Source organism: Oryzias latipes, chromosome 9 (assembly GCF_053564925.1).
Source record: "Oryzias latipes strain Hd-rR chromosome 9, Olatipes_Hd-rR_3.1".
In the NCBI taxonomy this organism is placed as follows: Eukaryota; Metazoa; Chordata; class Actinopteri; order Beloniformes; family Adrianichthyidae; genus Oryzias; species Oryzias latipes.
The window spans coordinates 25,053,188-25,072,293 of record NC_136245.1 but is presented as its reverse complement, the minus strand read 5'-3'; the positions used below and the strand labels follow the sequence as shown (position 1 = coordinate 25,072,293).

Here is a 19,106-nt window from a genome sequence, read left to right as displayed (position 1 = left end):
CAGATGTGTCAGTTATTGGAGGCCCCTGACTTGTGCAGCAATTTTGTCTTCCCACCACCTTGCAACCTCAGGCGCCCCCCCTCCTGAAGTCTTAGGTGTCACTTCATCCAGTGACGTACAGTCACAATCAGGGATCATTAGACCTTGCCATGATGAGATGTGTTATCAAATGTCCCCACAAACGCGAGTTTGGTGCCATCAGGCTGATCTGGTGGATGCGACATGAAATGAGGCAAAGTAAAGATGATCCAGGAAACCTTCTAGCGCCATGTTTAACCACCTGTTCTCCACAGGCACGAGACGTTTCTGCAAAGTTGCAGGAAAAACGCTGCTTTATTGAAATCCCCCATTCAGCGAGCAAGCAGTCCTTCGGGGTCAATGCAATGAGACCCTACTGATATCGATCACCACAAAAAAAGAATTGATCAAAGTCTTAGTTCAGCCAATAACCCAACCCAACTACAGCAAACTGATTCGATAAAACTGGAAATGTTCCGCTGAGGAGGCTCCAGCGTGACAAGCGCCGTGCGTCCTGGTTGCGCCAAAGAAGTCCCATTGATAGTGCGTCAAAAAATAAAGCAGACATTGCGCGAAGCGCTGTGATTTTAGACACATCAAGGCTGCTGATTCCTCACAGAACACGGAGACTCCCCTCCCTCACGATCCAGGAGAGGGAACGCGCAGAAACTTACCGATATGGATGATCGAATCCGAGAGCGCAGGCTTCCACTCCTGGCTCCAGAAAACAGCAACAAGCAGCATAGCCAAAAGAACTTTCATTATGTCCACAGACGGGTGAAAAAAGCAGAACGGAGAAACTGCAGTTCTCTAGTAGAGAATGGTGAGTTAAAATCCCCCCGAAAAGGCGCTTCTTTTAGTCCATCTGCAATGTGGTCCGGAAATCTCCGATTATCTCTGTCCTAATATGCTTTTTTTGACCCTCGAGTCGATGGATTCCCGGGTTAGTCTGAGATTTCAAATCCTGTTGAAATGTCCCCCCCAACATGAAATCATATTCTGTGCGAGTAGCGGCGCTGAGCTGCAGCGAAAACAGACCGCATCAGTACGCCGACGCGTTAAATCGAGCTTTGGGGGCTGGATGTGGCAGATCCCTCACAGGATCCGGAACCATTCGATTAAAAAAAAAGAAAGAAAAGCTTTTCTAGAATAACAGGTTGGCCTATAATGACCCAACATCCACACAGCCTTGCAGACCTGGCGACGCAGTTCCCCCCCCTTCTGCACCAATCGCCAAACCACCAGCGGCGGAAGCCTCAGAGGATGGAGCCGATGAGCAAAAGTTCCATCCCTCCTGGGGATTTTTTTCTTTTTTTAGTGCTCCTTCCCTTTGTTTTCAATGAAAAATCCCCAAAGTTAGGGTGCAAAGACGATTTCTTTTTTGTTGGAAAGAAATGATGAAATGCGTTGTCACATGGCACCACGGACAGGTTCCATATTCCGAAACTGTAGCTTCCAGAGATGACAGAGAGCGAGGCAGAGATTTAGGGGGGGTTTCAGCTGATAAATGAAAGGAGAAGTGCAAAAGCCACTCTTGTGCTTTTGCTTCGGGAAGTAGGCAACCCCCAATCCAAAAAAGGGGGGAAAATCTGAATAAATAAAGGAATGAACTAGACGCAGAGGATGCGCGCAACGACACTCTGAGGTCCGCACTCAGTATGCGGGTACTCGCGTCAGCCCCAGCACGGTGGCTGATGAAGAAGAGGTATTCTGCTCGTGAGGGAGGAAGAGAAGGGAGGGAGGAGACCCAGAAGAAAGGATGGAGAGAGAGGAGGAGGGGGGAAGAGAGAGAACCGGCTGCAACTATGAGCAGTAGGAGTTGCCAAACCAGTGCGCACATCCACTGTCTGGAATTACCTAGGTGAAAGCGAGATGAGATGGGGAATATGACGGAGGGCGGGGGATATGGAGCGCAGCCTAACAGAGAGACAGATGAAAAGAGGGGTAATCTGCCAACATTAGCTCTGTCATGAGCTCCTCGGGCAGCCATTGACCCGCTGTCTACCTCCTGTTCAACAAGAGCTCGTGATGCGTGCAGGTTGATGGCTGCATTATCCTATGTTTTCTGGCTTGTTAACCAACCTCTCCTTGTCTCTGATTTTAATGTATATGGGGTGTAGAGATTCATTTTAAGAACTGAATAAATAAAGGAATTCAGATCATAATTTGTGGATCGCAGTATGATTCATAGTTGATATTTGTTTGTTTTGATGGTCAGATTCTATTACCTAAAATCGATTCAGGACATCTTTTTGCCAAAAATCCAACCAGTGTGACTCAGAGATAAACACCTGGGCACTGACCTGTGAAGCTTTCTAGATTCCTCGTTTTTCCTAATCAAGAGTAAATTAAATATGTGTTCAAACAAACAGGTAAACAAGAATTAATGGCTAATGTATTCACAACTTGTATGTTTTTCAAATAAACCTACCGCAGCTCAATCCAAATTGTATTTTCCAATATTTCATTGATTTATTTCATTTCAAAATGATTTGTAATAGCATAGGTTGAGTGGAATAACTTTCCTCAAACCGATTGATCTGGTTGGATTACAGTAATTAGAAATGAATCATTGATTAATCATTACTCAATCATTTATGACCACTAATTTTCTGTCAATGCATGTGCATTTTTGTGACTACACTTTTTATTTTTATATTTTTAGGCTAAATTTTCAACTAAATTAAAGCTCTGAAAGGGCCAGAAACAGCAAGTTCACTCTTGATTTACATTTGTGTCATCTTCCACAGCAGCAGTTTGATCGAAAGAACAAATGCATCAGAATCATTGACTATGTGCTGACTGGACTGAGTGAATCCGATGCTGCCCGTAGAAAATTATTTACTTCCGGCTCCAACCAAATGACGTCAATTCAGTCGCCATTTTTTCCCTGATATGGACACCACCATATTGGTGCCAGACGACAGCAATAAACAGTAATTGGTCCGAGTCGGTCTGAGACATTCATTCTATAGCAACTAATCTTACCAATCAGGAGAAGGCTTGTTGGAAATTCACACCTCTACCGCTTGAAAGTGGGCTCGGGAGAATCTGTCAAACATTTGGAGTGTTGGATGTGGCGGTCTGTGGGCCCCACTTACTTTTAAGGTATTTGGTTGATCCGTTTATAACTTGAATAACTGGTAATAAAGAAAAATATGCTTAAGAAAAAATAGGTTTAGCAAGGATGTGTACAAAAAAAAACGTTGCAGAGCAAGAATGGTCATTCTGATAAATAGAATGACTGAGTAATAGCTGTTTATGTGTCAATAGAACTCTATGGGATTTTGGATTCTTGGAGCCAGCAGATACTTCCTATTTTGAGTGCGAGGGGGGAGGAGTCTATCAGTTCAGTTCTCACATACTGTAAATGATCAGAATACATTTGTTTCCACCTAACATCAAATAGGTCTAGACTCTGCATACTGGTTTCTATTTAATTTTTATCCTTTTCTATCTTTTAAAGACAGTGCAAAAATCTATACATTTCCCTACTTATGTAACTCAGACATAATGCTCAGGTCAGTGTTGGGGTTGGGTAGGTAGAGACAGACAGATGACTTTATTCTTCTCTATAGGGAGTCAAACTATAAAATGCAATAGCACAGAATGCAGAAAAGAGATGTGATAGGATACAAGATATAATATGTCAATGTATTCTTGATATTTTTTTTTTAATCAGTCTTGGCATCCTTTGCCTTGATGTCTGCATCCCAGATGGTCCTCTTGTTGCAGGCATGTAAAGAACTAAGTTTCCTCAAGAGCTAAAACTGCTCTGGTAGTTCTTGTAGAGGGCCTCTCTGTGGGTTAGGGTTTGCTGGACCCACAAGCTTATATGTATCCACAAAGTCCACATCCTTCCCACTGATGCAGAGAGGACAAGGCAGGGCATTGTTCCTTACAAAGTCCACCATCATCTTTCTCGGTTTTGTCTCGTTCGGCTGCAGATGGTTCTCCCCGCACTCTGTCCACCCCCCACCCCACACACAGACATCATGACGGCCGAGTCATCTGAACATTTCTGCAGATGACAGAGTCAGTTCAGTACATGCAGAGGCTGTGGTGAAGGGAAGCAGCCGTTCCCGGAGTAGCCCCGAGGTTACTAATCTGACGGTCAGACGCAGTACGGAAGCCTCACAAACTGACGTCTGCCCGTCAGATAGTCATGGACCCAAATGACAAGTGTTGCACCCACGCACATGGTCTTCAGTTTAGCCCCCAGCCAGTTGGGTTGGATGACGCTGAAGACACTGAGAAGTCAAAAAATATGATGTAGACTGAGGTGTTGGGTCTGTCCAGATAGGTGTAAGCCTTCTGCACCAGGTACATGATTGCATCATCAACCCCAACATAGGGTTGACCACTCCCACACTGCAGGGGGTTGTGTGATGTGCACACCAGCAGCGCAATCATGATCCAGAACCAGTTTCTATTATGTTTCTCAGTTAAGATTTTCCCAGAAGCTAGATGGTGCCTGACAGCAGTATCAGGTAAATATCTACAAATTATTTTAACAAATTAATCAGAACACAAAAAGTATTTTCAGTTGTATAGAAGTTTTAAGCGTTTCGTTAGAATTTGTGGCTTTTGATTACTTTTATCTTTATTACTATTTTGGTTCAACTAGTTGTGCCTCAGTCACGTGCACCCGTTAAGGGGGTTGACCCATATGACCACTGCCAGTTTTTGGGTTGTCCGGGTCCCAGAGGGTCGAAGACGGCTGTGGCTGGATCTTAAAGGAAGTGCAGGTGTGCTTTGCAGTTCCATCGAGGATCAAACAGCCACCTTAAGGGATGTCATTAAAATGGAATGTACAATTGTCATGTTTGTGGCAAGTGTATCGTAAAGTATTTTTAAGAATAATTTAAGTTAGATGATGTGGGAACATTTTAGTGAGTGATCTATGGGCCACCTGCATGCTCCATGCAGGTTTGCCCATTTCAGCTGCAGACAGCCCATTCCCACCCGTAAGGGCAGCTGTGACTATGGTATTAGACTCAGTTTGCTTGGTATTTGTTAATGTATTTTATCTTATTTTATTTTCACAGCATTACCTTATTATAAAAAAAAAAAAACACATAAAAAAATGCTTAATCAATTATTGAAGATGGTTAAATTGATTGATTTCTAATGATATTACTTCACTTGCTCCAAAAATTGAAAAATTGATTCATGATTTTTTCCTAATGTAATTTAGAATACATATTTTAACTTTGATACTTGAGTATTTATTGCTATGAAGATTTTTGAAAAAGTGTTATGTCTAGTTTACCGATATAGTATTTTTTTAATCTTATCAATGACTTTTATAAGTAACATAATCTGCATATATTTTGTATAACTGATCTGCATTTCCCATGTTGATTTCTAAAATAGTTATTCTTACATAATAATTAAGTAATTCATCTTTGTCATGTGCTTTATTGATACTTCAGGATCCTTAATTCTGTCTGATAAAAGCTAGGAACCGGATAATGATAAATCATGTAATAAAATGGTTACGGTAGAACAGGGGTGGGATTATATAAGTTCGCTTCCTTCCACTACCTTTCAAGCAATATTTATTCATATGTTTAATTATCCTCAGATTGATAGGTCATTGTATGAATGTATAACTGATGAGTGTATTGTTTTTGTGTTCTATTCTTATTTGATTGCTTGAAATAAACCATTTACAAATCTAAATCCAAATATTGGGTTTCAGTTCCCATCTCCACAGTTCTTTTTGCTTTTTTTTACATCACTTCTGTGCATATGTAGTTCTTTGGATTCAGTCCAATTCCTGTTTTGGATGTTTTGTGTCCAGTTTTAAGTCTCACACTTCATCTTTCAAGGTCAGATTCAGTTTTTTTTCTTTTACTTGTTTCAAACCTGCTGTATTCCATCTCCTTGTTGAGGTCTACGTTTGGCTTCAATTGCAACCAGAATCCTTGATGGGTTTCTGTCACATTTTGGTTGAAAAAACACTATTATGACGACAGAATCTACTAAATGATAGTTACTTTGAACTAATTTAAAGTCATGAGTTTTTTTCCTCCCTTTTCTTTTGGCTAGAGCTGGAAAAGAAAAAAGAAAAATCACAAGAAACTAAAAAATACACTTTTCCAAACCAGGTTAGAGGGTACTAGAATGTTCTGCACCTCAAAAGGTACACAACCTGATTTGGTTTGATGGTTTATACACTGAAATATCTGCATCCATTTGAACAGGTTTTATGTAGTTAAAGTTGGATATGTTGCTAACATTTTAAGGCACCTGTTACTGAAGCCATTAAATAGACCACTGAGGCCATTAAGTGTGCATCAGTGTGTGTGGAAGCTTGCGCCGTCTCTTAACGGAACACCAGACTAATGTTATTAAGCCTGAGCACCATCAGGCACTTTCAAATGGCCCACTGCCCACGGAGATGATTTACTCTCACACAGAGGCGGATTTGTAGATTCGTGAAGGGAAAAAAAAAAGGTAAAGGTTTTAATCAAATATCAAAACAAACTGCTGCAAGATTGACTTTTTCAAAACATCGCAAACAGCATATTCTAATCCATTCAATTTTGCAGGGAAATTCGCAGCTGTGCATACAGAACTCACACCACCAAAATCAGCACCACGATACCATCAATCAGCACACTTTGAGGGGTTGCAGGGAATTCAACGAATCACCACTTTTCTGCAAATAATAATAGCACCCATCTTATTTATTTATGTTCCATGTTTATGCAGCAATATTTTAGTGGTGCTTCACCTGCCCACCCACAAAGCTAATAATGCTAATGGTTGTCTAATGTGGCAGGGAGGAATGCGTCTGCAGGCATCAGAGGACACAACCCAACCCCAAGCGCACCAAAGCAACGCTGCACACATATCCAAAACACAACACTTTTCCCCGCCACTGTAAATAGAACCGTGGTGCAGAGTTGCACTCACACACATTGCAAATACACAACCTGGGGCTAGACTATGTTTGAAAAATAACCTTTTACCAACCTGAGAGGGCTGGGATGAGCAGAGAGGGCAGACGGGTAGAGAGAAGGGATGAAAAAAGATCAAAGAGTGTTCTGAGAAGAGAAGGAAAGTTTTCGTCTTTAACCTTCTCTAAATATGATGGATTTGGGGATTTTCTCAAGGGGTAAGAAAAGGTGTGTGTTGTGTGAAGATAACAAGAAGGAGCCTTGCATGTAGCCGTTTTGTGTGCTTTGTGCCTGTAAAATTAGCATTTTAGCATTTCACCTCTGGCTAAAATCTTTATTCCACACCATTACACTTCTCTTTGATTAGTAATATATTAACCTCTGTATTACATCTGAGCCTAAATGAAGTCTTCTGATGTGAGCCGTGAACTAAAAGTACTTTATCTCCTTTCTCTTTGTGCGCTCAGACTAGAGTTGTGGGGTAAGGTGTGGAGAAATCAGTGGAGCTGAAAAGTCAAATGTGATCGGCAATAGCAGGGAATTAAAACATTGAGTTATCACATGTAAAACTAAAAGCAGGTAAAGTGGAGCTTCAGGGTTAGGGGTTAGTGATGACCTCATCTGGGTGCCGAAAAGAGCCTCCTGTGTGTGATTAAATAGAGGTACTTTTTTTTAACATAATCTTGGATAATTATTAGCAAAGGACTTGTAAAAATCCATTTAATTTTTTGAGAGAAATTAATCTCTTAAAAGAAATCATTTGTGGGGGGAACTTGTGTCTCACAGTATTAAAATGAGATGCTTCTATACCCTTAAATTTACTTAACCATCATCATGATGATGGAAAAATCTGGAAAAACAGGAGACCAAACAGACATATGTAGGGAGTGCCCGATTATTATTAATAGATTAAAGTTAAAGAAGAAAACAAAAATGTACTTTAAAAGGAAATACCATCAAAAATACTGCTTTACCTGACACCTAATGACATTTTCAAGAGGGAACAAAGAAATGAACGTTTTTAGTTATTGTAAGAATGTTTTTTTACAAAAAAAACTGGAAAAAATATTTAAAAAAAAAAAAAACAACAAAAAAAAAAAAAACGAAGGACTGTCACGCACGAAACCTGCGTTTGCTTTCCAGGGGCGCAGTGAGCTCAAATCCAGTTTGGGTCCTTAGTTAAGACCCTTTGCGCTGCTGCCTATCCGGGTCTCCCTGTGCTTTGAAAATACAGGGTTGTGTCAGGAAGGGCATTTCGGCAGAAAAACTTTGCCAAACTACCTGTGCGAATCAGTGAAAGAATTCATGACTCGCTTTGGTGCCTCCTGATGAGATGAGCTTAAAGATAAACAACAAGAAGTATACATCATAGAAGAACTGATAGATGCTTTTAACGACAGATGGAGAGGAGTAAAAGAATGTTAAAATGTTTAGGTTTTAGGTAATTTAATGAAGAACCAAATGAATAACTTAATACAAATATGCATGCATGACTGTGGACATATACTTAAATTTGACAATAGATAAATGGGTAAACGAATGAATGGAAGCTCATTTAACATCAGACTCCTTTTTCTTTTTCTTCTGTTTTTTCCTCCTCTCTTAATTCTATAGTCTATTGTTAAATTCTTATATAAATGCATGCCATGTTTCTTTAAGGAATGTTGTAATATCTTCTTGTTAGTCAAGTGATTTGTTTTGTTTGTTTTAGATTCTTGGTTTAATTTTTACCATTTAACATAAGAAAAGAAAAATAGATTTTCAGTAAATCTACCTTGATAATCACAGTTATTTTTTTAGCGGCTCCCTTTACAGAATTTAAGGAAACAATCGTTTTATTAAAACTAAATTATTCTTTAATTGTGGATTTTTGATGCCACCTTCCACGATTGTCACAGATTAGCACATCTGTGCAAAAATTCTCAAAACAACAAAAGAATCTATTGTTGGCACACTGATTGAGGTTTTTTTTACAAACATGAAAACCTCTGTTATGACAAACACTCTGGTTTTGTATGGCAAACATCAATATGAAGTTAAATGTAAAATCTTAATAAACTAACAGTGAAACAGCCAGAAAAAAACAAGGATCAAATCAAATGGAAAAACGTGTAAATCTTTTTTTTTTTAAAGCGTTTGTGCCAAGGGTCTGTCTTGTTAATTTTCTTCTTTAATGAAAGTATAAATGAAGTCCACATGGATTTCTTTTTTATAAAAAAGTAAATGAAACAAAAAGCTGAACAAACACAGAAATGTGAGCATGTTTTTTATAATGATGCTGATTTTTGATCTATTTGACTTTAGTACGGTGCCCATGAAATCCAAATCACAGCAACAAGTTACTCAACACACAAACTTGTTTTTAAACTGCAATTAAAAAATAAAAATTAAAAAAAAAACACTACATTTTATAAAAATAAAAAAATTCCAGAAATCAAAACACAAGTCCCAAACAATTTGATAAATCATAAAAATGAAATGTTTTAGAAATCATAGTGAAAAGTTAAAAAAACTGAATCAAAACAGGAAATGTGATCTGCATGCCAAGTCCCCCATAATTTAGAGTCAATATAATAATCAAAATATGCACCTCCAAAAAAAAAAACATTGTGCAACAACATTTAGTCACCACTGTCAGCTTCACACTGAGGCCTCGAGTCGGGACACTAATTTGCAATTTTAGAGAATAAATGATACATTGGCCAAGAAAGATGGTCTGACTAACAAAAGTTCTCCTTTGACTCCATGGGGAACTCGAACTCCAAGTTCCACTTGTTGAAATGTGTAGAGTATGGATCAAGAATAGCACATTTTATTCAAATGGGGGTTTCAATTACAAGTTTAGGCTCAAGGATAAAACAAGTTTTAGCCTAAAAGCTTAGATCCCTCTTAGTTTTAGAGTTTAGACAAACATTAGCAGATAAGCGCTCTCTTTGCTATGGGCAAAAGCAGCTCCCAGCATGCAATGAGCTCCAGTCATAAGGAAAAAATATGAAATGCAGATTTCAATCAGCCATTTTTCTTCAATCATGTCAAGCTGGCTCAAGTTGACATTTCTGTGTTGTGGGTTACCACAATTTACTCAAACTGACATCACTTTTGAGCGCACATTCTACAAATGGCGCCCTCTGGGAATGCAAACATATGCTGAGCTGTATCAGCTCCTTGTTGTGCCTGTGGGCTCACCACCACATGATCTGTGTTACACCAACGAATCACAGGCACCACACAGGACCACAAGCATCAAGGCTCTGCTTTTGTGGTTTCAAATCTACCCCGACTTCTCCAGGAAACTTAAGACATGGTAAGCAAAAAAATAAATACACATCCCAGCAGCCATTCCCTAAAAAAGGGGAGTGTGAAAATTCAATCAAAATGGCTCGAAGCTAAATTACGGCCAAAACTCGGATATGTTTGGATGATTTTGTCCCAAAAGTGCTGACAGTTTCAGGTGTGCTAATCTCTCTTAACATGACTGACTTTAATTTGCCTTTATAAATTGTTCAAGTATCTCTGAAATAAATTGGAACTGAATTGACATTTCAAGGTCTGTCAACTTTCAGAATTGGAAATAAAGAGTAAATCATTTCGGGGGCCAACAAAAATGAAATATAAGGGCGACTATTCCTTTCTTTTCTGCATCAAATTAAAAGCTTCCGACTTTTTCTTCAACCTTAACGTAATTGGATCTTTATCTCAGCCGCAGTGTGTTCTTAGCTTTGGAAATCTGGTGCACAGAGTAAGAGTATTGGCCCCTGACTGCAGTGAATGACGGTTTTCTTAACCAAAACAAAATGTTCAAGACAAAAATTGTATAGTTTCAAATGTAGAACTTTGTTTTTCCTACCCCTACAAACTTTATGTTTAAAGTCTTTTTGTTTGTAGTCGCTCCATCACTGCAGTAGTGGATGATCAGTGTCCCACAGGAGGCCACATACGGAGAACTAATTGAGCACCACGCATGGACTATGCTGTCAAAACAACCATCTCCCCAAACCTTGTGGAATTGTTGGAGAACATACACATTAAAACATCACATTTAGATCAATAAACAGTTTTTAAAAGTCAATTGACTGTACATACGGTCCCGTTTTCATTGCTGGCATTATTGAGGCCAGGGAATCAGAGCCAGTGACCCAAAATACAGAACAAATTTACAAAGAAGACTGCCTCAATACTGGTCACTGCCCTGGAGCTGTCACAGCTGACTGTGGAAAGATGAATGTTGGACAATTTGCCGAGGGCAACACAGCACACCTGCTGCAACAGGGACCGAGACAGTCATTCCTGCCCTTTTTTGTCTTCTTGTTGTTCTTGTCCTTCTGTAAAACTCTGTAACAGTGGCTTTTTGGGGGATCATTAAAGTGCTCTGCAATGCAGTTAGAAAAACATTTAAAACTAAGTTTTACATTTAGAGGGTGAGTATTTACAAGCAAACATTTTTTTTAGATTTAAAATTCTCTTCCAGACTTACACTACTCTCAATAACTAAGGGATATTATAAAATACAAAAAAAAACTCAGTGTGTCTTATTGGGGCCATAATGAAAACCCTCTAAAAAGAAAAATCTTGTCACTGTGGCATCAATTTAAACATTCTGTGGGTGGGTATAAAAAGCTGATTTTGCCAGTAAGTCATTCCTAGTTCTGTACTAGGTTTTCTGGATAACCATCCGACTCCGACGCATTGACTTGAATGCAGGACGACTGTTGGAGGTGACTCTACTGAGACCAAAACACTGACGTGAACGTTTCCAATTGGCACAAAACCATGTGACCTGGGGAATGCAGCGATAGGCTATCATCAGCTCTGCTGGAGCAGGCGAGGTGAGCGATATGTCGAGGCCAGCATGGTTTCCAGGGTTCACTTTGCTGAAGGAAGTGCAACAGTCTGGACAGGCATCACCAGTCAGCACAAAGCCTATTTGGTTATTTTAGATGGTCCGGCCCAGTCACAGCATGATCTTACCTCAGAAACATCATAGAACACATCGTCATCCCCTAAGTCCACCAACAAACCCTCAAATTCCTGTTCATGAATGATAATGCTCAACCACATGGTGCCAGAATTGTCACAGCTCCTCTGACCCCTGACCTGAACCACACAGAGCTCCTCTGGTACAAGCTGAAGCAGAGACTGGATGATCGTTCCCCACTCCAAAAAGGACCTGACAGAACTGCATGTAGTACTTGTGGAAGAGTATTTCCTCAGAAGAATATCATGAGTGATGAGCAGGAGACGTTCCCGTCAAACTGTCATTGCAGCAAATGGTGGAAATATCCGCTATTGACAGGATCAACTTTTGTTTTTTAGGGCTGTCATTATTATTGTCTTAACTTTTGGGGTTGTAAATATAAAACCAATGAAAATGGCGTTTATTCCAATTCATTATTAGTAACATCAAAGAGAACTTTTACATGTTTCATTAGAATTCAAACCAAATAGGAAAAGCACTCATGTAAATAACAACATCTCTAACTTATTGTGAGTAGATCATCTAGATTTCAAATTTCAAATGAGGGTTTGTTGCTTAAAAAGATGTATGAATACTAACAGTTTTTCTTCACAAACTAATATTGGCACAAACCTTTTCTACTCTCCGTCTTGCACTTTTAACTGAACCTTTAATACCTTTAATCTCCTTGTGGATTTATTGGATTGTGGAAACAATGAGGATGGTTGCACAAACCTTTAGTTGGCTCAAACTTGGAAAATGTGGACAGGACTGCAATCACAACAGCTTTTAACTTAACACTACCGTTTATCATGAAATACTAATATAAATGTATATTTGATGCTGTTCAGTGTTAACAAGTTCATTTCTTTTTTTATAATCAGTCAAATTAATGGCAGTGCTATTGATTGCTTGTTAAATTGTTTTTAATTTCCTAATTCTCTTTCTTTGTTTGAGTTTGTTCTTTTATTTGTTTGCACATGCTCAGAGCAGAATGTCAGCTTTGGTTTGCTGGAGTCACACATTCTGCACGATCCTGGCGTAATTACCAGCAAGTAGATTAGTATGTATTGATCCAGTTTGAACAGACTACCTTTTATTTTTTTGCTCCTGAAATATCACTCCTTTCAATCCCAGCTGGATGTTTGTTTTCTCTGTTGTGCCGCTCACATTTCCAATGTGCCGAGCAAAAACGGAAAATTATTTGATCACCAATGTCCTGTGTAAAACAGGAGGGCGCTTAGTGTTTACATTTGAAAACGTTGGCCAACAAATACAAATACAAATAAATAAATGAATGAATGAATGAATAAATAAATAAATAAATAAATAAATAAATAAATAAATAAATAAATAAATAAATAAATAAATAAATAAATAAAGCAGATGTTGAAACTCTACAAACAATAAACTTTAGACATTAATTCATGGCAAATATTTAGTCATATGTCAAATTCCATAATTCATCTTTAGCCAGATCTGCAAGCAGCTGAATAAATGAATTAAAATACCCTTTTTGTTTTGGAGTGTATCTGATAAGAACTGCATCATTCAGGGCTCACAGAAGAGGGGCATCACATGAAAAGGAAATCACTCCACTGGAACAAAAAACTTCAATCTGACTCAAACATAACCCACAATAATCTGGATATTCTGTGCCTCTCTACAATCCCACACACACACACACACACCACAGTCTTTTTCTTTTTGGGAAGCAAAACTAAAATTTAAATTACCCAAGAAAGTCTTTTCTTAATGACCAGCGGTGGTCCTGGTAGTGGCGTCTTTCAGAAAGGCTGGAATTGAATTACAGATCGATGGAGAAGTACTTTGATTAATCCAAAGACGAATCCAACACTTGCAGAGACTTATTGACTGGAGTAAAAAGTGCAGCGAAAAGAAGACTAACGAATTAAAGGGCAGGTGGATTGTGCATCTCGTTCCTGAAGAAGTTGCCTCTCCTGGGCCTGAGGGTCTCTGCAAAGGCACAATGTGGAGGGCAGGAGTGACTTTGTGTTCCAGTTTTCACTGCAGCTTCCTCCTGAGGATGCTAAATTCCAAGTTTGTATAATTATTTAATTGTGTTGAGCGTGAGGGGTTGTACATTTAGTTGAGTAGCGAATGCTGCAGACGTCCATGTACAATTAGTTCTGGGATTTCCAGATGGTTCCCCCCAGCACAGCTTTTTATTGTTGTTGTTGTTGCTCGCTTTCCTTTGGTGACTAACCTTGATGTTGCTGCACAAGCTCAGGTTTGAAGGAAAACATGCTTTACAATAAACTAAAAAAAATCCTCAATAAATGGATAGAATTTCTGAAGAACAACAATCTTTTGCTAGGGCAAAAAAACACCGTTTTTAAAACATAAATTTAGAAAAATTTAGATTTTGTTGTCCAAACTTATTCCGACATGCCCAAAGATGTTAAACCAAGTCCCAGTTAAGGAGCGCAGGTTTTTAAACTGACATTTACTGTCCCAGGTTGACGCAGGAGATGAACAATTATATGATCATTACGGCTATTTATTCAATCACTTGCACTTTAATGAAAAGCTGATGCAGACAAATCAGAATCTCCCCCAAAAATAAAGTTTTAACTCTTTGTAGAGATGCAAAATCTGTCCAAAGGAGGACAAATAAAGAATTTACATTCTAAAAATAAACAGAAGTAGCGATTCTAAATTTATATTTTGTCTTTACAAATTTATCAAAACACCTAGAGAAAGTTCTCTTAAAGTTTTTTTTTTTTTAATTTACAGTATGTTAAACCCAAATGTGATTACATTTCTCTGTTATTTTCTTATTATTTGCATTTAATCACATCTTTATCAGAATTTTAAAATTCTTTTCATACTGAAAAAAATACTTTGTTAAATAAAAAAGTAAGTTCCATCGATGCACTAAAACTTTGATTTGATTTCCACTCTCAGTCTACAACAAAAGAAGAGAAGAGTGAGGAAAAGTACCTTGTTCAAGGAGATTCCCAGCACCCATTACATGGAACATGGAATGACGGGAACTGAGAGAAGTGTTCTTCTGGAAAAACATCCTCTTTTTATTTATCAATTTTTTTAAAACCAGGCTACCTGCTGTGTTTAGCCGAGTCATCAGGTAAGAGTGAAAAACCACCTTTGGGTTGTTCACTGGTCCAAACGTTTGTTTTTTTACTCATTTTGCTAGCTCCTGGGTTTTCTTTTAGCGGTAACCTATCACGTGACCGAGAAGAGCGCCTTAGTCTTCGTCAAGAGTGACGTAGATGGATGTAACAGAGAATCGGGCACTTTTTCAAAACAAAACATCTTTCAGATTCCACAAATAAATCAAACGCAAGTCATGTAAGGTATTTATTCTTTGTGCGGTCCGGTACCAAATGACCCACGGACCGGTACTGGGGATTGGGGACCGCTGGTGTGAACGGTCAAAGGGTTTCAGTATGTCAAAGAGGGAGTGTTTTTTGTTTTTTTTTTTCTCATCGCTAGTGACATCTCCAATGTTAAAGGGTTAGATCAGAAAATGCTACTTCTGGTTGTTACAGGAACATCTGCTGAACAGCTGAGCTTCAGTGATTAAAAATGAGCAATTGTTTCCTTTATGACTGTGTTAGTGAGAGAAACATTAATTCCATAGATTTTTTAAAACAATAATTTAACGTATAAGTTGAGTAAAAGTTATTATTTTAAATTGATTTGGTTTAAACATGTAGTGTGCATTATAAGAAGCCAAATGTTATATGTGAGGAATCGTGGACCAATAATGTGATTGTGATGTGCATGCTGAGGTGCACCTCAAAGCCTTTTTTCTGCTGTGTTCTCACTCAGCTAATAGCAGCCTGCCCCTGCTTTCGCCCAGCAGCGTCCCACTTTCACTTTCATGTTGCTTGGCCACACACTCCCTGCAACTCCTCTGTCCATCTTTGCTCATGTTATTCTCTTCACATATCTCAGATCTTTGAATTCTTCATCCTCATCCTGCCTGTCCCTGTGTGCATCCATTCTAAAGCCTCTCGTCTGACGCTCGGTCTCCATTGACCAGAGAGCCATTAGTTGATCCTATGTTGGCTATGAGGTAAGGTTTCACCAAAGAAAGCCAACTCACAAAAAGAGGATCTTTGAAACTAAACAACAGAAGGCGAAAGATTGTAAAAAGAAAAAAGAAAAACACCCATTTTTCTTCCACATCAAACACAGCCTGCCTGTGAGAAATACAGAAAAGAATTTAGCAAAAGCCAAAACATGTTATTTCTCATTTAAATGACTTTTTTATGATGACGTCAAGCAGAGCAAGCTAATGTTTGGGTGATATTAGGACAGATTTGTCAAATGCTTTAGTTAGACACATTAGGCAAACAAAATTAAAATGTTTAGAAAGTCTATTCCGCTCTATTTTAATGACGTACATTTGACGGGTGCTGAAACAGTCTCTTTTAAAAAAAATGATTGTGCTCTATAGCTAATATTCATGTTGTTGCTTCAGTGATTGAAAGAGAAGCCAAACAGAAAACAAGTCAAGACAGCTCACTGAGTCATTGTGTTGTATCACAGCAGACAAAGAAAGGGCGTAGGAGGGAAGGAATGAATGATCAAAGGCCCTGGGTATCCACCTGTATTCTTTATGCAATTTGTTCAAATTTAACCACACAGGGGTTTAATTATTGATGAAAAAAAATAAATCATGAGAGATTTCCATGTACATTTGGATTTACCCACATTACTTATCACACTGTACATGGATGCAACAGATAATAGGCTGCATTCGCATTTACAGTCTCTAAGAACGCCAGCCTTGAATTATCCTGAGACAATACAGTGAGATATTGGAATTTTCCCTTCAGCGCTATCGTTTCACATATCTAGTAATCTTTAGAAAATGCGTTGTAGCTTATTGGTTTTTACACACATTATTGGTTCTCACTGACAGAACCTGTGGGAAAATGAAGCTCTGACTGAATTGTCTCATGTTGTCTGTCCTCAAATTTCCCTAATGTCTGAGAAGTTCAGACTTTTTCTATGATGAAATACACATCTTTCATTTTTATTATCTATTTCAACTAAAAGCCACACATCGATTCACAAAACTTTTTGTTATGTGCCCAATACCATACACTTTGACAAATAAACCTAGAACTGAAACAGGAAATTAATTGCCTAGTATGATTTAGAATGTGCAGAGCCGATGAAAATACAGAAATAGTTGCCTCAAATTGATAACTTGTGGCTACACTTAAGTATTTTATGGGTAAAAATAATATTTTGTGGCCAAAAATTAACATTTTATTAGCTTTGTGTGGCCAAAAATGAGAATTTTTGTATGTACAAATAAGAATTTTGTCCACACAAAGTAGTCATTTATGTGCACAATTGTACAGTGTGAAATTGTTGGCAGTTAATAAAAATTTGAACCCATTAAATACTGATGCCCGAGCCAGTTGAGGTTCCCCCAGAGGAGCTGGAGGAAGTAGCTGGGGCGAGGGAAGTCTGGGCATCTCTGCTTATACTGCTGCCCCCACGACCCGGTCCCGAATAAGCAACGAAATAATATTAAAACTAATTTGTGGCCAAGAAATACTGATAAAATTCTAATTCGTGGCCATAAAAAACTAAAAAAAAAAATAATAAAAAAATTCCAATATGTGACCACAAAAACAAAACTTGAACTTGTGCCCACATGATTCTAATTTGTCGTCACAAAATTTTAATAGAATTCAAATCCATGGCCATAACATACTAAAAGACATTCTAACTTGTGACCACAACAGACAAAAAACAAAACTAAAAAAAAATCTACTTTGTGGCCACAAATTATTGATAAAACTTCTAATTTGCAGCCACAAATTATTAATTTGAGGGAGTGATTTATTTTAATGTCTTGTCATGAGCTCTGTGAGGATTCTTGTTTGTGTCCAGTTTCTTCTTTTTAATTTAAGTCTGCGATAACAATATCAGTACACCTGAACACCCAAAGAGTTATGTTTTATCAAACATTACCACAGGAAAAGCCCCTTGAAGGGACCCTAAGACTTTTGACACTTTCAGTCAATTAAGCAACATCAATCAGAAAATCGGTAAAACTGAAATTCATTGAAGGAAAATACAAAAACAGGTTTAAGATCACTAAGATTGAGATGTGTATTTAGGTAATCCACTGGAAAATTATTTAATCTTATAAGGCAAAGCAAAAAAAGAAAGCAGAGGAAAACACATGACAATATGGCTAACAACAGGAGAATAACCATGAACGAAGGTGGGAGTGTAATAGCAAACAAACCACAGAATTGATGGTTCTCCGCCTGAATTTCACATTGTCCCATGCAAGTTTGTCAAAGAGAAGTCATTAAGGCGAAGACTGACAGATGTCAACTGCACAAAGGTCATGAAAAATCTTTTATGTGACATTTACGGACAAAGTAACGAGACTTTGGAAGTACTAAAGGTTGTCATAAAAAAGAAAAAATGTTTTGAGAAACTCAACAAAAAAAAAACTCAGACTGGTTCATTAGGACTTTTCTATATTCAGCTAAGTGTTAAATTCAACCTAATTATTTTAAATTATTTGAAAAAATGATTGTAGACATTTGAGTCTGAGTGTCATTTTATGGCAGTTATTTATGGGTTAATTAAAAGCTCTCATACCGCAAATTCAAGCTCTCAGATAAAACTTGCTGAAGGCCTGAAAGAGCTTTAGATGTTGTGGCATCTCTAGACAAGTTATGCTAAACAGGCTCTTGGCTTCTGGAATCAAATTCTCTTTGGCCCCTGGCTCCCTTTAAAATTCCTATTTGCTTGGATCCAAATGCATTTAGGATTCAGGAGAACAGGCTCCGTTCTGGGCACCAAAGACATGGCAGCCGTCTGCACATTAGTGCCTGCAGCACCTGAGACTGGGCCCCAGAAAGCTGCAATACTGACAGCCACCAGCAGAGGACTCTGCTCCAGCCCAACAACACAATCCGACTTGCATTCATTGCTCCGGTCTTAAACACAGCTCTCGATGTGAAGAATGGAAGTGGAGAGAGGGCAGTCCTTCTGTCATTACTGTGGAGGATTTTCTTCATCTTTTGTCAGTCTATAAAATAAGTATGTCTCTCCTGACTCCATATTTCTGAGGAACTATACAAATCAGCTTTTTTTATATTACTGGAGTAAAAGCAGTAATATTAAAACCTCTGAACCTCCGGTTTATCTGTCTTTACTTGAGAGTTGACATGAAAAGGCGCCAAACAGCACACCAA

The 19,106-nt window shown here is 38.4% G+C and overlaps 1 protein-coding gene across 6 annotated transcripts in view; it reads right to left on the bottom strand.

The window, feature by feature from the left end:
* grid2 (glutamate receptor, ionotropic, delta 2) overlaps window positions 1–19,106 on the bottom strand; it is a 591,201-nt gene that overhangs the window by 560,530 nt on the left and 11,565 nt on the right. For 5 of the 6 annotated variants that reach the window (XR_002873852.2, XR_013658170.1, XM_023958369.2 and 2 more), the window contains exon 1: window positions 693–1,741. The exons of the other annotated variant lie outside the window; for it this stretch is intronic. Coding sequence is in view for 3 of the 5 variants with exons in the window: in XM_023958369.2 (XP_023814137.1) it covers window positions 693–780 (88 nt within the window). In the remaining 2 variants the exon portion in view is untranslated. Of the gene's footprint in view, window positions 1–692; window positions 1,742–19,106 lie in introns of those variants that run through there. 6 annotated transcript variants of the gene reach the window in all.